At 35.6% G+C, this 23344-nt stretch overlaps 1 protein-coding gene across 4 annotated transcripts in view; it reads left to right on the top strand.

Moving 5' to 3' along the window:
• CEP112 (centrosomal protein 112) overlaps positions 1 to 23344 on the top strand; it is a 273284-nt gene that overhangs the window by 98582 nt on the left and 151358 nt on the right. For all 4 annotated transcript variants that reach the window (XR_015696022.1, XM_087710220.1, XM_087710221.1 and 1 more), the window contains 2 exons: positions 3761 to 3868; positions 18901 to 19083. Coding sequence is in view for 3 of the 4 variants with exons in the window: in XM_087710220.1 (XP_087566346.1) it covers positions 3761 to 3868; positions 18901 to 19083 (291 nt within the window). In the remaining variant the exon portion in view is untranslated. The remainder of the gene's footprint in view (positions 1 to 3760; positions 3869 to 18900; positions 19084 to 23344) is intronic.

The raw sequence follows: 23344 nt of genomic DNA, 5'->3' as shown, positions 1-23344 counted from the left end.
CCATTTGGCTGTTTTTCTCCCTCAGGAGGCTTCCCCTAAAGCCTCTGGAAGGCGAAAAACACCCCAACATGCAAACTGGAATTCCGTTCCCCAATTGCCAAAAAACCAGCTGAAAATCAAGATCTAAATGTGGGTGCTGGAGCTGAATGAGCAATGCCTCATGTGCCCTCAGAAATGGCTCCATATGTCACCTGTGGCATGAGTGCCATCGGTTCGCCATCACGCTTATAGGCAGTCTTGCCTATATACAAAATGTAAAAAGTATTGTGTTACACATATCCATCTTCGGATTCTTAATGCACTAAAAACAGTTACATAGAAAATAAATATCAATTGTGTTTTGCTGACAAAGTAGAATTATGAGAATTGTCACATTTCTATAGGATGCTTGTCCTATAGTTGTGACACATTGTATTCTATTTCTAAAGCTTAATATCAAATATGTTTTTGTCCATGATTTGTTCACTTACATCACAAATAAACAAATGAACTTACATGAAGAAATTTCTGATAACAAAAACCAGTAGTTAGTATATTATTTAGAAAATTTATATTGCCGCCTATTCTCACATGGCGACTCAAGGCGGCTTACAAGGACATAAAAACATAATGTAAAAGGAAGAAAAATAATAAAGAAGAAAAATAATAAAATAATAACTTATCACCCCACCTACCCCAGCGATAACACATACACTCATAACAGCCATTTAATGGCCTCAATTCTGCTGTAGGTTCCCCAGGCCCCCGGCAGAACGATGTCTTCAGGGCCTTCCAAAAGAGTGTCAGAGTGGGAGCCAGTCTAATCTCTGGGGGATGTTCCAGATGGTGGAAGCATTGAAGATTTCCAACTGTGTGGACTTATTCCATACTTGAGGATGTGCTGAGATTTTTGTAAAAATTTCATCATTTTTAAAAAAGTATAACATGATGATTTTAGGGCCTATATTACACCCTATATTATAACATATACCAGTTCCACACTTCAGAGTTTCAGGACATTAGCACCAGGAATCATGGCCGAAGGGGAGTCCAGACAGGCATTTAGATTTCTGAAGTGGGCTTTCTTTTCCACTGACAGAAAAGATTAAGATAATAGCAATAGTATTTAGACTTATATATTGGTGCACCGTGCTTTACAGCCCTCTCTAAGTGGTTTAAAGAGTCCCCCAACAATCTGGATTCTCATTTTACCCACCTCAGAAGGATGGAAGGCTGAATGAACCTGGTGAGATTTGATCTGCCAAATTGCAGGCAGTACTGCATTCTAACCACTGTGGCTCATATAATGGTACATTGACTCTGAAGCTTTTCTGATGATTGCTATTAAGCTTGGCACACCTGTGGTAGATTTGTTTGTGATGAAAGAAGACAACCAGTTGTCTGTCTTACGTTTAAGATACCCATGTGTAGAAACTCTGGGAACATGATTGCTGTGCTATTCAACCTGGAGAAATGGTGGTTGCAATGAGTGATGATGGGATAAGAGAGAACAGCCTGATGGCTATTCCGTTATGTGTGGTGCAGAGCTTGATTTTCCCAGCCCCACCCCCATTGAACATTTGCATGAAGAGTCAAGGAGATTTAATTTGAAAGTCTGAAGTTTAATATCAATACCATGATGATATTCAGTGTTACCCCACTTATCCAAACTGGTGATGTAATTGAGATCATATCTCAGAGCTGGAGGCTGTGAGAACAGACATAAACTGAATTGTAGCAAGATGCTGTTATTATTTTTCTATTGAGGTTCTCTGTCTTCTCCAGTAGTTTCTTTGGATTGCAGAATAGCATCCCGATAGAGTGACTACATAACTTTTTTTCCTGGAGTCATTAGTCCTGCTAGAAGAAGAGGAAAGCTGTTGTCAAGGGGGCTTTTCCCCAGTTTTGATGGTATAGGACTTATGGCCCTGTTGGAATGGAAAAATCTTCATACGAAGACTTCTGCCTTGTCACAATAAGTTTAGACTATCGCAATCTGCTGTACATGGGGCTGACTTTAAAGATCACTTTGGAACTGGAATCAGTTCAAAGTGCAATGGCCCTGTGACTTACTGCATTTATGGTAGGAATACATTACAACCACTACATTGAGCCTTATACTAGTTGCTAACAAGTTTTGAGATACAATTTAAAATGATGCTAACTGGTAAGGCTATACAGAGTTTTGTTGCCTCGTTACTTGTACGACCACATTTTCCCATTGGAATTAGTCTGGCCAGTTTGACCTAGATGAAATTACTAGCCCTGTCTCATCTTAGAAAAATGAAGGGGCCAAGGCTTAGGAGCCCTGCTTATTAGTGGTAGTCCAGTCCTTTGAAAAGCCTCCCCCATTAACATCTGGCTAGCTCCCAACCTGATTGCCTTCTAGAAACTGCTTAGAACAGAGTTCAAGGGGAATTTGGGTCCTGATTCCATTTTGGTTTATTTATCTTTTGGTTGTTGTTTAATTTTATTTTCTGTTTTCATTATTTGCAGACCATTCTTTTATACATTGCAGATTGTTTCTTGTCTTGTAAATAGTAAGGATGCTTCTGGATTTGGTGGCTATAAATAGGGTGAATAAATAACTATAACCTTCCTAATATCTTGTTTCAAACTGTAAGGAAAATCTCAAGAAAAAATTAAATAGTTCTGGTTGCCACTCACAGTCTGCAAACGTTTAAAGATGGAAACCAAATAATTTGATAACATAAAAAAAATCTTGAAGAATAGCTAATTATTTGCTAAATGCGAGGGAGCAATGTGAAGTGAATGAAAATAGAAAGGCGGATAATAGTTGAATATTAGTTGGGGGGGGGGGAATCCTAAATAGTAAAACGGAATTTGATAGTGATATCAATTATCCAAAAAAGTAGGGTATATATGTAATAAATAACAAATATTTAGGAAGGATCTAATCAAGCTTAATATAAAAACTGGACCTATAACTTCCGCCATCCTTTTGACTGTCCTGACACCAAAACCAGGAAGAATATGATAGGGTGCTAAGTCCATTAAAAGAGGATAACAAGGTTACAAAATTTACTGAATCACTGGCAATGCTGCTTAACTTTTTACAGGACATACTGTCATTAGCACAACAGTGGGAAAAATAATTTGGCTGTACAAATGGGAAGAAGATTTAGTTTTCAAAAAAGTTAAACTCTTCAATAAACCTCTGAAAAAGATGTCAGAAACAAAGCTGAGGATCGAGTCTTTCTCCATAGCTGAGCAGAAAATGTCCGGAATAGGATTTGCTGGTGTTTTCTTCCTTTGAAACTGTCAGTTTCTAGATTTTCTTTTAGTAACTCTCTTTACATATATTATGTTGTTTTTTATTTTAAGTAGATGCATATGTAATGAAACCTCAACATATTTCTTTAATAAATATAATGATACAAAAAACATGATTTCCAAGATAAATGCCTTTGAAAGAACACAAATGGAATGCAATAAAATCTTCAGCACTTTAAAGCCCACTGTTCTTGTTTCAATAAATAGCACTTGAGGCTTTTAGATTTTTATCAGGTGTAAAATTAGATTGTTTTTCAGTGATACAAGTTTTTCATAGAAATCTGATAAAATTTTAAATGACTAAATTTGTGCTTATTTTTTTTTAATGATCTGTATTTTATCTGCTTGTCACTTTACTGATAAAACATGCTTGACTCTCATTTTTAACTGTTAATGGATAATACTTTTAGAGGTTTTGATGGTGTGAAAACGATTACACTATCTGCTGTTTCCATTATGAAATTACACATTCTTGCTTACTTTGTAGATGGAAAGGGTAGAAGCAGATCTTAACAAATCAAAATCCTTCCGTGAGAAGCAGTCAAAATACTTCTCCTGGCAGTTGGAGGAGCTGAAACAAAAACATGAACAACAGGTTAGTTAATTTTAAGAAAATGTTTCTTAATATTTTATATGTTGGGAGCTAATTACTTTATGCTGTCTTAGCTGTTTCCTTTTTATCAGTGATCTTGGAAGCCATTGATCTGCTTTCAAAGTGGTTCATTAACTCACAGTTATAACTTTATTCTTCTGTTTTGTACTTGAGCAAATAGTTGTAATATATCTCCAAAGTTTTTAAACTTTGTGGCTATACAGAAAAGCATAACCTATAACAGAAATGCTTTTTAATGAGAGTGAAATTATTTCCTCTATATGCTCATCTGATTTTGTTGAATAAATGAATGAACATTACCTTTTTGGTAAAAAAAATGCATTTACCCATAAGGTAAGATATTTGAGACATAGGTAGAATTAGAGGAAAGGGGAGAATAAGAGGAATAACAAAACATTTTAAAGTAAATTTAGTATATTTCAATAAAATATATACATAATTTCACCTGGTGCTACATTGAGATACCATATGTATCGCCATTATAGAAATCTTACTTTTAGGACCTTCTTTATCTTTTATAAACGTGACAAAACAAAAAATCCTCAACAATGATAGAAAATGACTTTAAGTCTGTTTAATATTTATTATTTATATGCAGGTAATTAGTTCATTATTCTAAGATAAAAATTCTTTATTTGTATAAGCATTTATAACAAAAAAGCTTTTTATAATGTGACAAAGCATATCAAAAATTCAAACTTTCTTATTAAAATCTTCTACAATAACATTTCTCCTTGTCTTTGTTCCAAAAACTGAATTTGTTTTTTGAAATCTCAGACTAGGGATACAGCCGTATTGCTCATGGGCAGGTGTTCTAGGGATATAGATTAGGGTGGATTACTTGTCTTGAGCAGAGTGAGTTATCTGACTTCATTGATGAAATCCCATCTTCCACTGATGAAATTTCCCTCTCTTTGCAACAACTTGTTTTTTTTAGAGATACAATTTCAAGGGAAAACTGGGAAGTGGACAGTGGACAATTCTATAGGTCTCTAGATGTAAATTAAATATATATTGTATTGAACTGTGTATGAATCTCCTTTTCGCTGTATGTGAGGGAAGGAAATGTGTTGAAAATAAAAAGTCTGGGGCAGAAGAACAAACCCAAAATCATCCCCCCACCTTCCAGGGTGGATTTGATTTAAATTGAGTCGATTTAAATCACTATTAAAAGGGCTTGATTTAAATCAACTCAATTTAAATCATAATTTTTAAAGAGCAACTGTCATCTCTGTCCTGCAGCGGCTCCTCCTCTGACCCGCTATTGACTCACCAACAGTCCCAATATTGCAGAATATACAGCCTCATGCTACACAACTGAGCTCCATTTCATGCTGAATAAACTAAATTATTAATGAATCTTAAAAAGGAAACTATCTTTAGATACTGTAGATTTTTACTCTCAAAGCATTTTATTAAAATAAATTTGATGGTGGAATCGTGGAAGCTGACGAGCATGTGTGCGAGCAGTGGGCAAGCATGTGCATGCCCGCTTCATTTGCATGAGCAAATGGAGCTGAATGCATGCTTGTCAATTGCTCACATGAACCAGGTCCTCTCTCCAGAAAGGTTGGGGAACGCTGCACTAAAGTATGAAGTTGCATGGTGCCAAATCTAGATTGTATGGCAGATAGGGATAAAACAGAGATCCCTAAATGAAGGCAAACATGCTTGTTCCAGAATAATGTTGCAGGATCCAATTTGGGTCAGTCATCAGAAATCTAGTCTTCTGAGATTTCGGAATCATGCTAGAGCTGATCCTTAGGGAACTTTTCTCTACCATCTTAGGAGGTACTTAGGAGCCGAGGAGTCGACAGCTCAAGGAAGCAACAGCCAAAGTTTTAATAGCCAGCTATCAATATCCCAATCAACAAATAAAAAGACAAACACAACCAGGAACACATTACTATGCATAGAATATGAGTGTGAAAGCTTGGAAGACTAAAACTGATCCCAGTGATAGAATCAAATTAGATCCTGAAACAGAGATCCATTTTTGTAATTGTTTCAGTGGCTCATGTGATGTAATGCTTAAAATTGTGTTGCAATAAAATTTCCAAACTCTCTTTCATTGTTATTTCAGAGTTTTGAATGTTACAGTGTAGAACTCCAAGTTGATAGTGCTGCTTCTATAAGCAAATCCATGTGCATATTACCATTTGTCTCCCAAAAAATTGTAATCATGAGTTTTCCTGTCAAAGTCTGGATCGTTTCCCCCTCTCCACCACTACAACCGGACAGCATTGTGATGATTTTCCATGGATTGGCATTTGATATCTGTATCATAATGATGAGCCCATGTTTTGTCCATGTCACAATGCTGTGGGGAAACAATCCTCATTCTCATTGTCATAAGACAATGAAGAATTCCTTGCAGATTTCAAGTCTTCATTCTTTCAGTTCTCCCATCAGCACACAAGAAGCCCATCTTCTACCAATCTTGCAGTACTGGAGAATAGTAAAGTAACCCACACAGTTTTGTGAATGCCATACCTGACAGCATGTTATATCTTAAGTAATCCACCAGTTGCCCTTAATTTGTTCAACAGTCTTTCTAATGTGAAAGTTGTTGACTGTTGTCATAGGTCATCCACTTTGTTTTTCATGACACAATCATTAAATTTAGTGTCCCTGTGACATACAGTGTTCATAGTCATTACCATAAATAACCTGCATTCATGGTGAATTTCAATTGGAGGGTTCTTTATGCAATCCAAAATTCAATCACAGTGCTATGCTTAAAATGATCTGATAAGTATTAATTGTAAGCTTCTGTTTCATGAAAATTAGCAACACAACTCAACTTTTTCTCACAACTTCTTATCTACTGAAACGAAAAAATAAATGTGATAAAGAACATATCAGAACTTCTAGCGTTGTCAGTACTGCAATCTGTTGGCAATTTAGAACATTGGAAGCATTACTTTTATTTCAACCTTCATATAAAACTTTAGAAGTTCTATGAATATATAGGCTTGGAAATGTTATAGAACTTGAAATATATAACCTGAACATTTCAGCACTACAATTATTTTGTGTTGTAATAATTATGAAATACAAAATATTATTAGGTTAGCTTTTATAATCCTTTTTCTATTGGAATTTCCTTTGAGTTCAGTTGATAGAGCGATTGTAAAACTTGCATCATTTGACAGAAAATTGATCATTAAGTCATAATTTTGATTCAAGTATAGATGTAAAATGCATTTGCCTTAAAGCTTCACATTAAAGAGCTTTTTCTGTATGAGACCTCTTACAATCATACAATCTTACCAGTATTTTTTTCTTTCAAAAATTATTGCAAATATTCCTTGCAGATAAAATTATCATAAGTGCCCCACAGATAAACATTCTAATTTTGCATTTGAATTTTCTTCATGTTTATGGGTTTAATTTTTCCTCCAGGCCACTGGCTATCTGTGCATAAATGCTAATGTGATAAACTGGAGAAAATCAATATTTATTTGTTTATTTAAAAAATGTTTAAACGGTTCAATTTCTCTGAGCAGTATACAATAAAACATATAATAGAGTGTTATATTTAGCCATGATCCACTTAATTCAACTTTCTGTTCAAACTTTATTGTGCCAAATTCCTTTAGAAATTCATAGACATTTGAAAAGTTAATGCTAATCTCTTCACTATTGCCAGCTAGTATTTATAAATATAAAATGAATCCTGGTATTTTACTATTAAATCATTGTTGCATAGTTTATTTTGCAATGACAATAGCAGTGCAGGGCAGGGCCATAGTTTGGAATTATCTGTGCAACAGAATACAAAATATAATTATAAGTTTTATTTATTATATTATACGTTTATTTCTGCAATTAATTTTCTTTGTGGATGAGAGATTGTTTCATCAGAACCCGGAGGTTGCTTATTTGCATCCCAGTCATCAAGACTGTAAAAAAGAAAGTCCCTGAGGGTAGACAAGTGTTCCATAAACAATGTTCTTGTCTAGAAAATTTCTCATGCATTGTATCTTCCATCCTTCCAAATTTGATTCTGCTGTCCATTTCTGTCATCTTCCCATCTTTAAGTTGTGAGTAAAGCTCAGCTACAGCAAGTGATCAGTTTGTCATGTTCTTTGATGTTCAGAAACAGCTTTACCTTAGTTCCTTCCATGTGGCTTCTTCATGAAATTGCTGAGTAGTCTTCTTTGGGATCGAGGGTGATGGTGTTATTTGGGTGCTTGGCCAGGATCATTGGTGGGTTTCAAAAATTTTTGGAACCTCTTCTGTAGGTGTGGCCTGCTTTGTGGGGGAATGGCTTGCCGGCCATGTGACTGGGTGGGAGTGGCTTGCTGGCCATGTGACTGGGTGGGAGTGGCTTGCTGGCCATGTGACCAGGTGGGAGTTGCTTGGCAGTCATGTGACTGGATGGGAGTGGCTTGGCAGTCATGTGACCAGGTGGGAGTAGCTTGGCACTCATGTGACTGGGTGGGAGTGGCTGAGACGATGTCACTGAATTCTTTGCCCCAATGGATGAACTACAATAAGATTAAAATAAGTACACAAAATAATAAAAGAGCTACTTACAGAAGGAAGATGACTGTCCTTGCCAGTCTTCAATATCACTGATTCCAATGAATGGCCCGCACAAAGAAGAGACAGAGAAATGAATTCTTCCATTGCATGCACTGCATTAGGATGAAATCAGCACACAAAACAATAAAGACAGCTACCTACAGAGGTAAGATTACCGCCTTGCCGGTCTTCTGCACCACCACCTCACCACCTTGCTCCAATACCTGCACAAAGAAGAGACACAGAAAGGAAGACTTTAATTATATGCACTGCATTAGGATGAAACAAGCACACAAAATAATAGAAAAGGAAGATTGCTGTCCTTTTCTGCATCTTCTGCACCACCACCTCACCATCTTGCTCCAATAGCCTGCACAAAGAAGAGACACAGAAAGGAAGACTTCAATTGTTTGCACTTACTATATTAAGGATGAACCCAGCAATAAAGACAGCTACTTACAGAGGAAGGATAACTGGCCTTGCCGGTCTTCTACATCACTAAACCACATTTGCTCCAATGAATGACCGCACAAAGGAGAGACACAGAAAGGAAGACTTTAATAGCATGCACTTACATCTTACATAAGAATAACACAATGAAAGAGATACACTCAAGTACATACTTGTGTTATTGGTTTTCTGGTTGTTGATATTTCCATATTGTTCTTAGGCTTCCAGACTCCTCAGTTGCAGCTTTCTTGGTCGTTACTCGTGGATCATCAGCCATGTGGTAGTGCACTCTGAGCCACTTTTTCACTGCAGAAATTGGGAGTTAGGCGGGTTCTTTGCTCTGAACATATGAGGTTCATATGAGAACCCCCTTTCCATCTCTGCTGAACTGAGCAGTTGTCCTGACAATATCTCTAGCTTTTCTGATACTGTCAGGAATTTTGCACTTATTTGGATTTTTGAGTATATTTTCCAAAAAATCTCTGTAGTCGTTCAAATTAATTTCGTAATTAAAAATTTCACCAAATTCAAGCAATGCTGCCTCTGCCTCAGCCCATGGAATGACTATATCTTCAATGTTCCAGTAATCTGGCTCCAAATATATGATAAAGTGTAACTTGTTTGTGGCTGGCAATTGGCTACCTGTTTTTAGATGTTCACAATCCATCAGCCTTTTCTTCAAATTGGTGAGGATGCTTGACAGAATCTTGTCATGAGGAAGGGCAACAAATCGTTGATTTGGAGCTAAATTGATGTTTTTGAAGCATTTGTGTTTGTAGCATTGCTTCAAGGTTTGTTTCATAAGTGCCCTTTCTCTGTCTAAGCACTTCAAAAGCTTTGATTGTTCGCAATACTAACTTTTCGGCCTTGATGATATCTGTGTGTCTCCCCTGCAGGGCATTTGATAGAAAAGAAATCTCATTTAGAATATCAATCATGAGGGCCAAATCTTTCAAAAAATTTAGATTTTCAAAATGAGAAGCCATGCCTGGGAATCTTTTATTGACCAAAAAAACTGATGTAGCGCTGGATAAGCACGGCACACAGCCATGGTTGCTCTTAAACTACAGGCAGCCCATCTTAGTTCCAAAACTCTGCCAATCTTCACAATTTCAATGCCCAATTGTTCAGAGATTTGGAAAACGTCATTCTGGCTCTTACAGAATTTGTGGAACGTGGTGTGTATTTTATCAAGGAAGATCTTGAAGTGGTTGAGTTGCTTTATTTCTGTTATTGCATCATCCAGCACAAGTTGGAGGCAGTGGTTCAAGCAGTCAGTGCCAGATTACGATGTTTGGGAAGTCTTGAGCTATTCTGGTGCTGACTCCAGATTTTCTTCCAAGCATAACGTTGGCACCATTGGAACAGAAAGCGATTAAATTCTTTTGCAGATATTCAGTGGTAAACCCAACTTTATGCAAGCTTCCCATCACTGCAGAACATATGGTCTCCGCATCTTGTTTCTCTAATTCCAACAGCTGAATGAAAATGGTTGCTCGGCATTCTGGAACCGCAACTCTAACAAAAACTATCAGCACTGCTTTCATTGAAAGTGTTGAGGCTTCATTGATTATTAGGAACACCTTTAGATTCTTTGCAATAATCCTGGAAAACACAGTGGTTTTGATTTCATTCGCAATGAATTCAACTATTTTCACTGCGGATCTCCATGAATGCAAGCCAACTTCCACATCCACTCCAACCTTAGTTAGCAAATTTACCTGTGCTTCGATGTGTGAGAATGGATTGCATCTTCGTAAACAGTAGAAATTATTTTGCAAGTACTGGATAAATGTTTGTCAGTTAACTTACCTACAGATTTGGTTAAGGCATCCTGCTCCCGTTGTTTACTGCTCTCCAAACAAATAAGGTGTGCTTTTGATTGAAAATGTTCCTTTAATTTTTTTCTGAGCGATGCTTGTTGATTCTCCTTAGTTGACCCTGCTGGCACAACCTGGAAATGTTTCCACTCTCTAGAAGCATGAATACCTTTATCTAATGAGAACATGGATTTTGCACAGTACTCACAACCTAACTTTTTGTCAGATACTGCCTGTCCATCATACTTCTCCTGGAAATGTCTGTATTGCTGCAAATTCCAGCAGTCAGGAAGTTGTGGACCTTCAGTGGAGGAGATGGACTTGCTGCTTTCTCTGACCTCAAGTGGTTGTGCTGGTGGTACTGCTGGTGGTGGTGCTGGTGGTGGTGCTTATGGTGCTTGAGCCAAGGTGGCGCAGTGGTTAAATGCAGCACTGCAGGCTACTGCTAGATCAGCAGTTCAGCGGTTCAAATCTCACCGGCTCAGGGTTGACTCAGCCTTCCATCCTTCCGAGGTGGGTAAAATGAGGACCCAGATTGTTGGGGGCAATATGCTGACTCTCTGTAAACCGCTTAGAGAGGGCTGAAAGCCCTATGAAGCGGTATATAAGTCTACTGCTATTGCTATTGCTATTGTGGTGTTGGTGCTGATGACTTGTGGATCAGCTGATTCCTCAACTCTTGGTTTTTTGGAGAAAAAAACAGTCATACTCTGTTGCCACTTCTTCATTCTGTTAAATAATACTAACTGCAAAAGAAATAAAACAATATTGGACTCAATTGTGGTTGTAAGCTGAGGACCACAGGTAACAGAAGGGACCTCCGTTTTCGCCCAACAATGAACAGTCTTTTCAGGAAGGATGTCCCCCAACAAACAGGAAAGATATAAACGAACAGGAAAGATATAGTCTTTCATCCAAGAAGTTAGATCAAGAATGAATGTCATAGGTAGATTCATAGAGCAATACAGATTTCTTTTTCTGAAATTTAGTTCTCAGTTCAAAAAACAGGATTATATGAATTAGGTTCAGTACTTAGGTCAGTCCAAGTAGCTACTCAAGAGTTAGTGGCTAGAAGCAATGGTAAAGCAAGATATGGATTTTGAACCAGAAATATTTTGTTGGGTATTTGAAAGGGAATACAATACATATTTAATTTTACACCCGTTAGCAGTTGCTGGAATTGTGCATAACAGTTGAAAAACAGAGATATGAAAATGAATAAATATTAGAATGTGCAGGAATGAATAATTTGACAATTAAAATCAAGAAGGCTTCGAATACTTTTTCACGTGGGATTTGTTTTATCAATTGCTAACTAACAGAAACAGATATTAGAAATCTAAAAGTATGAAAGAAAACACTAATAATGTAAGGAAATGTCACTAAAATGTATAAGTAAATATTATTATTACTTGATCATTATTAATGTGTAGATAACTGCGAGACATTACACACCCACACACCCCAAAAATAACAATTTCCCCCCAAAAGTCTGCAGAAGAAACCAGTTTTTTTCCCTAACCCTAAGGACAGGAAAGACAAAGCCACTGGAATAAAAACCATCAGGGCATTGTGGGAAATTATAAAGGACAGTGCCAGGAAGCTCACAGAACCAGCAACCACCTCACAATTACCTAAACAACCAGGTATCACACAGAAACACACAAAATCTGGGAAAGCTGCCTTGCACCAACCTGGCCTGCCCATAGAAAAGCAGCCACTTTGACACACATAAACCACGCACCAAGCTGCACACTTAAAAGCAACATATTGCATCACAAATAAAACATTTGCAAAAAGGAATAACATTTCTTGTAATAAACATATTCTATAAACAATAAATAAATAAAATTTCCCTAAAAATAATTTTAAAAAAGATATTCTATAAATAATAAAAAAATCCTTAAAAACCATTTAAAAATATTCTATACACGATAAATTAAAACAAAAGCATCAAAAAATATTCTATACACAATAAATTAAAATAAAGCATTTAAAAATATTCTATCCACAATACTTTTAAATGTATTGTGGATATAATATTTTTAAATTGTTTTATTTAAAAGTATTGAGGATAGAATATTTTTAATGGTTTATTTTAATTTATTGTTGATGGAATATTTTTTTAAAAAATAGTCGAAGACAATTTAAAAAAACTATTCTACCAGCAATAATTTAAAATAAAACCATTTTAAAGTATTCCACACACTATAATTCAAAATAAAACCACTTTAAAGTATTCCACACACAATAAATTAAAATAAAACCAGTTAAAAGTATTCCACAAACAATAAATTAAAATAAAACCAGTTCAAAATATTCTACACACAATAAATTAAAATCAACAATAAATTAAAATAAACCATTAAAAAATTCTATACTTAATACTTTTAAATAAAACAATTTAAAAAAATTCTATACACAAAAAATAAAATATTTTTTTTAAAAAACATTAAAAGCATAAAAAGAAAATAAAAGAAAAAAACAACCAGGTCACTTACCAGCAGGCAGAATCAGCAGCTCTCCGATGCGATGGATGCAGCAGGGAGCATGCAGGCGACAAGGCAGCAGGTAAGCTGGACTGAAGGGACAACCGGGTCAACTAGGCCTGCTGGAGACTAGGGGGTAGCAGGAAACCATCTTTTGGCCACGCAGCATATGCCAGCTTGCAGCTTTTGCGATGGAAGGCCTGAACGCCTTCCCTCTTGAAAGCTGTGCACTGGCATACGCTAGCTTCCCGCCGCCGCTGCCACCCACCCCCTTTCCGCCAGGTGGCGTACGCCAGCCCGTGGCTTTCACAAGGTTAGGCCTAAAGGCCTTCCCACATAAAAGCTGCAGGCTGGCATACACTAGCTTCCCATCACCGCGCCCCTTTTGGTCACACGGTGTACACCAGCTCCTGGCTTTCGCGAGGGAAGGCCTTCCCTCGCAAAAGCCTGAAGGCATTCCCTTGCAAAAGCCACAAACTGGCGTACGCTAGCCTCCTGCCACCGCCCCCTCACACTTAGTTGCTTACCTGAGGGAAGCAGCAAGCTGCTGACAGGCAAAGCGAAGGGAAGACCCGATCAGCAAGTGTGATGTGACAGCTGCTCAGGAACGAGAAAGACTCTTTTCAAAAGAGAAAGACTCTTTTCAAAAGAGAAAGACTCTTTTCAAAAGAGAAAGACTCTTTTCAAAAGAGGAATGTTGGCCATTTGCACCATGCTTTTAAACGGGCGTTAGAGGTGGGCGGGTCGACCAACCTGCTCACTGATTGGCTGTATTCCAGCCAATCAGTGAGCGGACGGCTGGGCTAGTTTAATGTGCATGGGCGGGGGAGTGAGCGAGCTGCGATGGAATGGGTGGGGTGAGTGAGTGAGCGACAGGGCGGGGGCAGGCGTTCCGGAACTTACTTCCGAGTCCACCAGTGGAACCTCTTCTAACCGATACAGTAGATTTGACGAACCTCTTCTACCGAATCGGTTAGAACCGGCAGGAACTCACCTCTGGTCAGAATAATTAATTGGATGAGGACCTAAAGTTTGACACTCAAACCAGTCAAGCTGGCTCTAGACTGGATAAAAGGGGCTTTATTATTCATATTTTAATGTTTCATACATCAACAATTTTGGAAGCACACATATGCAAAAATATTCAGATGCCAGAAAAAACTCCTGTTTTTGCCAGAGAAATGTGGAGCTGATTAGTATTAGGGATGAGAAAGAAAAGGCACACAAAGATAGTAGCTTAATACAAGTAGTCCTTGACTTAGTACCGCAATTGAATCAAAAATTTATATTACTATGTAAGACAGTTGATAAGTGAGTTTTGTTTCATTTTATCACCTTTCTTGCCCCAGTTCTTAAGTGAATCAATACAGTTAAGTTAATAACATGGTTGTTAAGTAAATCTGACTTCTGCATTGACTTGCTTGTCAGCAGGTCACAAAACATGACCCTGGGACTGCAACCCTCATAAATACATGCCAGTTACCAAGCATCCAAATTCTGATCACACGACCATGGGGATGCTACAATAATCGTAATTTTGAAAAATGGCCAAATATTCCACTGCTACTACCATATTGCTGGGAAACACCAAAAGTGATATAATACATACCTCTCACTCTTTTCTAAATTTACGGAATAATGAATTAGTGTACATAAATTTTCAGGAATAGAAAAACAGAGCAAAAATATGTGAGTCAGAAAAATGATAATAGCTATTGTTAACTTTAAAATCAGGTATCCAGTTGGCAGTCGAGAGGGCAAAGGTAAGAAGCTGCTAATAGGTACTAATGGTTCCTATTTTTTTACATAGTGCTGACAATAATAATACAATTGCATATACATAGTTTTTATCTTCCAACTTCTAACCTTAATATGCTCATTATAATTATAGTACACACACACACACACACACACACACACACACACACACACACACACACACCGTGTTTCCTAACTTTCATTCAAATTTCCCACTTTGCCACAATCTTCTCCAGTAGATGGCTTCCCTGCTCCCAATTCCAGCATTCAGAATGTAAAAGTCAAAACAGCTGACTGTCAGCCATTCAGGGGGGTTAAAGATAGAGTTTAGAAAAGGCAATTTCTCCCAATAATCACTTTTCACAATGTTATTCAACTTTTTCCAGGCTTTCTATGTTTTTAAACATCCCTTAAATATTTCTTTTGCATCTGTGTCTTTAAGCTTGAGTCTTTCTCTTGAATTTTTAGTCTTTAATACTTCTCCATAAACCCAATCACTGCTTTCTTACTATTTGGAGATTGTTTTTTAAAATAATTTTTAACTTGGGTTAAATCTTTGGGGCAAAAATTGGAAGTTATCTCACCCAGTTTCACTGCTTTGTCCACACACTGTTCCAGCACAGAATCTTAGTCACAGCTTGTGACTGACCAAAATGGCCACCATCCCTGCTGCCATTTAGGAAAGCTTTCTTCGAGTCACTGAGGAAATTGCAATTTCATTGTGATCGATGAAACGCCTTTCCTTTCTTCACCACCTCCCTAGGGAGGCTTAACCCCATAGGGTCTCCTGGCAAGCAGTTTTATTATATGTTGGCAGTTCAATTCACAAACAGATACTTTGATCTTCTAACCCAGTGGTCTTCAAACTTGGCAATCTTAAGTCTGGAGGACTTAACTTCAACTTCTGGCTGGGGAATTCTGGGAGTTGAAGTCCTTCAGGCTTAAGATTGCCAAGGTTGGAGACCACTGTTCTAACCTATCTACTTTTAACATCATGGGTTCCTTTAAGCAACCTTCTAGGCATATTTGAAAGTAAAGATAATTCACTCTTAAAAGGATGGGAAAGCTATTAAATCTGTTCAACACTTTCAGCTAGAATTTCCACTGTGCTAACCTTGTTAATTGAGGTTACATGGAACCATTGAAAGCAAAGAAAGATTGGAAAGACCCAAGAAAAATCTCCACTAGCAGTGCCTTAAAGTGGTCAAATCTACAGAGTAGAAACCACACATTACTGCTGAAAATATTAGCTAGTACTTGAATAGCTGTACATAGTTCTATAACTTGATGCTGTTTATAGAAAAATGATCTGCATGAGAGAATTTTCATTTAAAAAAAACACTTTTCTGGTCAAATCACAAAACATTAGTTTATATCTATTTAAAAAACCTTGATAGACCTAAAACCTTTCAAAATAAAGTACTTTGAGCTGATGGCACAAAAATTTGAACTGTTTATCTTAAGCACAATGGTGACTATTATGTTTTGGAATTGTGTGGCAGCTACAGGTAGAGGAACTATTGTATATATATTTTGTGTGTGTGTGTGTGTGTATACAGTATACTGTATATACTGTATGTGTGTGTGTGTGTATGTATGTATGCATGTATGTATGTATGTATATGTATATGTACAATATATATTGTATATAATGTCCCACAGACAATGAAGAATATGAAGCTGGGAAGAAGTTAGATAATTCAGCAAGACTGAGTCCTAAAACATACCTACAATCAAGTATGAAATAGTTAAAGGAAAGAGATAAAATGTTAATACTGATCTTCACAATCCCCAGATTTTCATATTGTAGAACATCTGTGCAGAGATCTTAGGCAACTGCAAATACATACTAAGTATGCATTTAACATTTGCAGAGAGATGTGATGTTTAAGTTTGTACCAAGCAGAGGTTATATCAGCTACTGTTCGCATAGGAATTCACTGAAACATATTGTTTGACTGGAAATGTTTAAACTTTAAACATCAAACTACAGGGTAAAGGCTTGAGAAGGAAAGAGAGAATTGCTTCTAAGAAATTATGTTGACCACTCTTCATGGCCTAATAGATTAGCGTTCATAGTGCTAGTGACATTTATTTATTTAGATGTATTCCGCCAAGGAAGTCAGTATTGTCATTTAAGGTTAAAGATCAGGTACATCTTCCTACTCTGAGAAGTAATGATGTCCTTTTTCTTGGTTATATATACACTGTCTTTCATAATTTTATATTTTGCTGGCTACAAAAATGAAAAGCGCATGATAAAGTGAAGATTGACATAGAACTTTTTATGTTTTTTACAGATATTTTTCTTGTTTTAATAATACTTTATATTTTTAGTAATCAATTTCGTTGGTTTCAGGGAATTGGAAAGTAAAAGTTAACTGGACAATCAGAATTAATTGGGGAATGAAAAGTTTGCAGTTTTGATTGGGACTTTTTTTTTAAATTAAAAAGTATAAATTCAATTATGGTTGGCCTGTTTAGAAAAAGGGTAGTAATTTTCCTTATTTTAATTTATCTTGATTTTTACAGCAGTGCACATTCAGTTGTAATCAAGGAAACTACTTTCTGCTAAAAAAGAATATATAATACTCAGGCCTATTTGGCAAAAATGTTTAAAATAATCTGATTTTAATTGGATTACAAATCTTAGTAAAACATTAACAATCAATAAAGAATGTATCTTTATTCACAAAGCTGCAGTTTCAACAATTTGCTTTATATGGTATTCGGCCAAGTATATATTACCCAAATATTTCCAGTTGAGAATAATTTGATTCCATAAGAATTTTATGAGATTTGGATATTCAGAATATACATGGAAAATTTATATACCCACGCCAAGGTGACAGTTATGGAGAACGCTTTTACAAAAATGAATGCTATCTCTTTAAGATAAGATGCCTCCATGCTTTGCTCACACAAACAAAATCAATTATGGGCAGATTCCTACTGCTGCTTTATTTTTTTTGTGAAGAGGAGAGTTTCTCACGCTAAATATAACCATAGTATTCCTGATAACAGCCTTTTCTTCTTCTCCTGAAATCCACCAAAACTGAAGAAAAATTCAACTGACTGTTCCTAGCAGCTGTGTGGCCCGGAGTTCATGAGGAAAGCTGGCTTCCTGCAGTTCCCTATTCACCACCTGCTTCAAAGGCAGCCTAGCTAGCTATAGTTTGCCGGCCAGGTAGGGTGCCATTGTGCACAGTCTGGGAGGATTAGTATTAAAGCTGCAGCCACCAGGCCCTTGGTCTCCAGCTGCCATTCAGTCTAACATGGAGAGGCTAAGCCTGGCCAGGGTCATCGTATCCAGTGTGCTTTGAACAGGCAAAGGAGCTTCCTGAGAATAGAATCTTCTTGGCAATCATGGTGCAAGCTTGCGGCACAGCAGGTGCCTCCTAAAACACATACATTTGTTTGTGCTGGGGTGCTACAGTTTTTTTTTTCATTTTCATAGTCTTTTCATTTTAAAAATAGCAGGGGAATGTTGAAAAAAGTTTATATAGACATATATAGATATAGAAACATATACATACACACATATACACATTCCTCCATTCATTCATTCATTCATATCGGACGGACTTTTATTTTGGAGACGTTTGTGCACCCATGAAGAGCGGAAGAGACAATTAACCATTTTTAATCTGTATCACTGCTGGATTTCGGGAACGTACATCCAATGTGACAGGGTTTTTTCCCCCATCCTCCCCCCCCCCCCCCAGTGTTCTGACATTCAGTATTGGAGATTTGTTGAATTTGTTTCGTTTTTATGAATAGCACCTAAAACTTAGAATTTTTCCCCCACTTTTTTTTTTTTTTTGCAGGTGAGGTAACGATGACGTAAAAATAATGGTAAAAACCTACAATGAAATTGTGGGGTTGAAAAAAAATTAAGCAGTAAGATGAGTTGTCATGACGACAGGGATGTTCTGTTGATGAACTGTACTCCTCATTGTCCAATCAGATAGTAGAGCTGAAGCTGGAGCATGAACAGGAAAAGACGCACCTATTCCAAGAACATAACACAGAAAAGGATTGCCTGGTCCGAGACCATGAACGGGAAATTGAGAAACTAGAAAAACAGCTTCGGGCTGCCATGACAGACTACGACAATAAAACCCAGGAATATAGGAAACGAGATGCTCAGGTAATAACAGCATTTCAAAAATAATGGAATTGCCTTTTTTTTTTAAAAAGTCCCCTATTTTCCAATGTTCTTTTTGCTGCACGCTTTAATCATTTCAAAAAACTGGCATATAAACACAATTTTCTTTTTCTATTGTATTTTCATTACCGCCCCATGAGCCTGCCACTACTAAAAAAGGCTTTCAAAAAAGAAAAAAGAAAAAAAGGAGGGGGGGGGTACCCACAGGTAGCCAGATTAAGAATCACATGGTGTGCAATAATTTGGCCTATTATTTATAATCTTGTCTCATTTATTGTCATGATAGATTTAAGAAAAACCGTTATTTATTTCCTTTCTATGTATCTGTAGTAGACCCCTCCCCTTTTGACTTACTCATTGATTTTAAAAATAAATATGCCTGCAATTAGCCTATATATTCTCTGTACTTAAGTTTTTATTAATTTTATAATGATGTTTGGGGATAATTAATATCATTTTATTTTTGCACGTGATTTGCTAAGGATTTATTTTAATGATAAATATATGGGAAATTATGAATTGTGGATTGCTTGCCTTTAGATATGATTTTTTAAATGTGTTTGTGCGTGGGTGTGTAAAATTTTTGTATCTGTATATTTTCATACATAAATGCATTAAAGTATATAAGTACACATACATTGGGTTCTGTGTACACATATGTACATATAACAAACATATATATCTTCCATTTTTATGATGACTGTTAGAATCCATTTACCATAGTAATTCCCAGCTATGGTGTGTTTAATTGCTCAAATGTACAGGTTAAATCTGCATTGTTGATATGGAAAATTTTCTTGATCGTTCCAACTAAAAATATATAACCTATGCCAGTTGTTTTGAACATAGTTCATTATCTAGAATAAATATACTTTAAAAGGCCTGAAGCGAAGACACTTAAAAATGGAAAGTAATAGAATAGGGAGACAATGACTGTTTAGCAGTTCTCAATAGAATAGTTTGAATAATTTGGTAGAAAATGTGGATAATTATTATCATAGTTTAATATATATATTATACATAAAGACATGTATACACATATACACACACATATACGCACTTTGGAGCCTTTTCTCCATACTTGAAGAAAAAAACAGCTCATGTTTTTTTTCTTCACTGCAAATTCATGAGTTATTGAAAAAAGTTAATTATTTATTTCATTTATACCATGTCAGTAATACAATCCAGAAATTCAGTATTTATGGTTGGTTTAAAAAGAAACAAGGAATAGAAGGGAAGAAGGGACTGTGCTCAGTTTTTTTTGTTTATTAGTCAAATAATATGTTATGTTGATGTTTAATAACAAATGTACTTCTTAAAAGATAGATAGCTTCTTCTTCATCATCAGTCTTATTATATTTCCGTATTTATATTTGTATACATTTGTGATATAGGTACCATTTATCTTTTTAATGCAGTGCAGTTTGTTAAAATATATGCATTCTTACTATTTTATGTTTAATGAAGCTCATGATACATGAAGAACATCTCTCTAAAAATACGGAAACTTTATGTTGCAACCAAGGGATTCCAAAGATTTATCTACTGTATAGTTGGATTAAAATCACTAGGCTATTTCATCATTAAATTATTCACATAACTTTTTAAATCACAGAGATAATGAGTTATTAGAAACAGTTGCAGAATCATTTCAAGTAGGCGTGTGATTTGGGACCTACCATCCATAATATTTTCTAATTTTTCATGTCCTTGTTAAATCATCTACCTATTGGTTTCAATTTATAACATGTTTATGGTTTTTTATATTATTACTTATTTAGTGTTTTCAATAACTGTGCAGTGTTTTTGAAGGCTGTGCAATATTATAAATATTTAATATGTAGTGGGAAATAATATGTAGTGGGAAATAAAAATTGCAAACAGTTGCTTAAAATTAATATATTAGTATTGAATATCTTCTAAAAATAACCATAGTGACATTACAGAAATAACAGTTGAAGCGATTGGTTGATTGGTTTTTGATGTAACTCGCATGTATTGTGTTTTGCTACCATCTTCTATTTTAATATGGATAGGAATGGAATTTTTATTGAGCAAATATCAGTAAATAACAATAAAAACCATGGTTACTTGTATGTACTGAATTTGCACACTTTGCTTCTTCTCCACAATTGGTTGTTGGAAATTATTTTATTTACTTTATATAAATAATGTGAGTAAACAAATCACTATTACTCAACCAATGAGAAATTTAGCAGTTTCATATTTTTTTCTTACTCTGAAAGACCAAGCTGATCCACAGGTTTAGATTTTGAGGCATAGGTATGAAGATGTGTGGTGATTATCTTTTACTTTAAAAGTTTAATAAATTACCATTATGAAAGAGTGCTAGAAAGTTTTGATTATGATTTTATTTATTAAAATGTTTGTACTCTTTTTTTTTAAACCATTAAAAACAATTCAGTAATGTTTATTAAAAACTGAAATACAGATACTACTGAGAGATATTTGGGTATATGCAGTTACTCTAAAATTTGCATGCAGAATATTTAGATGATCTCTTCTGAAATTAAAACTAATAAAATAGCATCACTTTTTTCATAGTTTCTTTTTAACGAAATGACTTGCTTTATAAGTATTTTTATTACCTTCTAGCAGATGTATCATTTCACCATCACATAATTTCTTTTGTCTAGTTAATGACACCTTTTCTCTAGCATATTACCCATTTTTTGCTCCTTGAGTGAACATGTAATTTTGGACTTCCTATCTGTCTGGCTATCTGCCTATTATTCTCTGATTTCAATTATTTCAGTTCTGTCAGCACAACTGTATAAACATAAAAATACATGGTTAGAATGCAACACTCACATAATAATGAACCCAATACTCTTTGAAACAACTGGGTTTTCACAAGCTTACCTTTAGATACAGCAGGAAGGAAATGTGTTTCACAAAATCTTAGTACTTTGTTTTGATTGTAAAATGGGCATAATAGAAACCAAGTCTTTCCCCTCGTTGTCTGTTGTCTTTGTGTTTTCTTCCATTCACAAATGTTTCTATATTAATTGAGTAATAGAATTAGACTTCCTGACCAAGGATACGGAAAGGAGACATCAAAAGGATTGATGTAATATCCACTTGATCCTAAACACTTGTCATCCATTAAGGGAATGTATGTTCAAATAGTCATGTGATTAGACAAATAGAAGCTACTGTGGATGCTTTCATCTAGGGAAGCAAACTCCTAGATAAGATACAGCACAATTTCTCCTAGCTTTCCTCCTTCACTTTGCACCAGCAACTGCTTTTGCCTGTTTGATCTCTTGTAATTCTTTTTCTGTTTTGTTTTTTTTGCCTCACTTAAGCTTTAGTTTCTTTCATTAAATTATATTTCTATTCTTGATCTGCCTTTAAAACTCAATTCCTCTGGTTTTTTTAAAAAAATATTTTACAAATAATGAGAATTCTAATCTCTTTCTTCCTTTAGTTTCTAGTTCTTTGCTCCAGTTGAGGCAAATGAACATTAATATTTTTATTTAGAAATGTGAGAAATTTTGAATTTCAAAACTAGGCTGAGAAAGATCTACACAAATTGGATCTTTTTGAAATGCTGGAATGGGATGTGAACTGATATATTTTACAACCTACACCCATTATTAAAATAGTACCAGGTGCAACAATTAGATCCTTCTAGCTGGTAGAGTCTAATAGCATATATTAACATAATGCTTCTTAGTCAATTCAGGCATAGGAGCAATATGCATCAAGGATATCAGTCATGTAACCTGCTTGTAAAACTGTTAAAACAACCTTTTCTCTTTATTTGAGAGTAATAAGCCAGTATCATCACTGGGCTTTACATTAAGGGAAAGAGGGAACAGCATAGGGCAAGAAAATTTTTTATCTTCGCATTCTGTTTAAAAAAAAGTGTTCTGTATAATAATAAGTCACACCCACTTCTTCCCTCCACTTCCCCCCATCTTAGAAAGAGAGACATATTCTTACAGACACAATGTAAATCCTTCTGCACTTCCAGTATCTTGGATCTATTTCAGAGAGTCAAAAGAATCAAATTCATGTTCTTTCTCAATTCTTTTTGTATTGAAAGAAAAACATGAAGGAAAGCCTTAAGGAAAGAAATTCTAAATATTGTTATGAAATATTTCTATCCAAAATACACTTGTATAAACAAAAATAATACTGTGTGAATATGGCTTTAAAAAATGGAAACAAATTTTGCATAAAACACTTCTTAAATTAAGTTTCTTTGAAGATTCTG

Source organism: Thamnophis sirtalis, unplaced genomic scaffold, assembly GCF_051295495.1.
Source record: "Thamnophis sirtalis isolate CommonGarterSnake01/CBP01778 unplaced genomic scaffold, rThaSir2_p1.2 scaffold_3, whole genome shotgun sequence".
In the NCBI taxonomy this organism is placed as follows: domain Eukaryota; kingdom Metazoa; phylum Chordata; class Lepidosauria; order Squamata; family Natricidae; genus Thamnophis; species Thamnophis sirtalis.
This window is presented reverse-complemented; position numbering and strand designations above follow the sequence as displayed.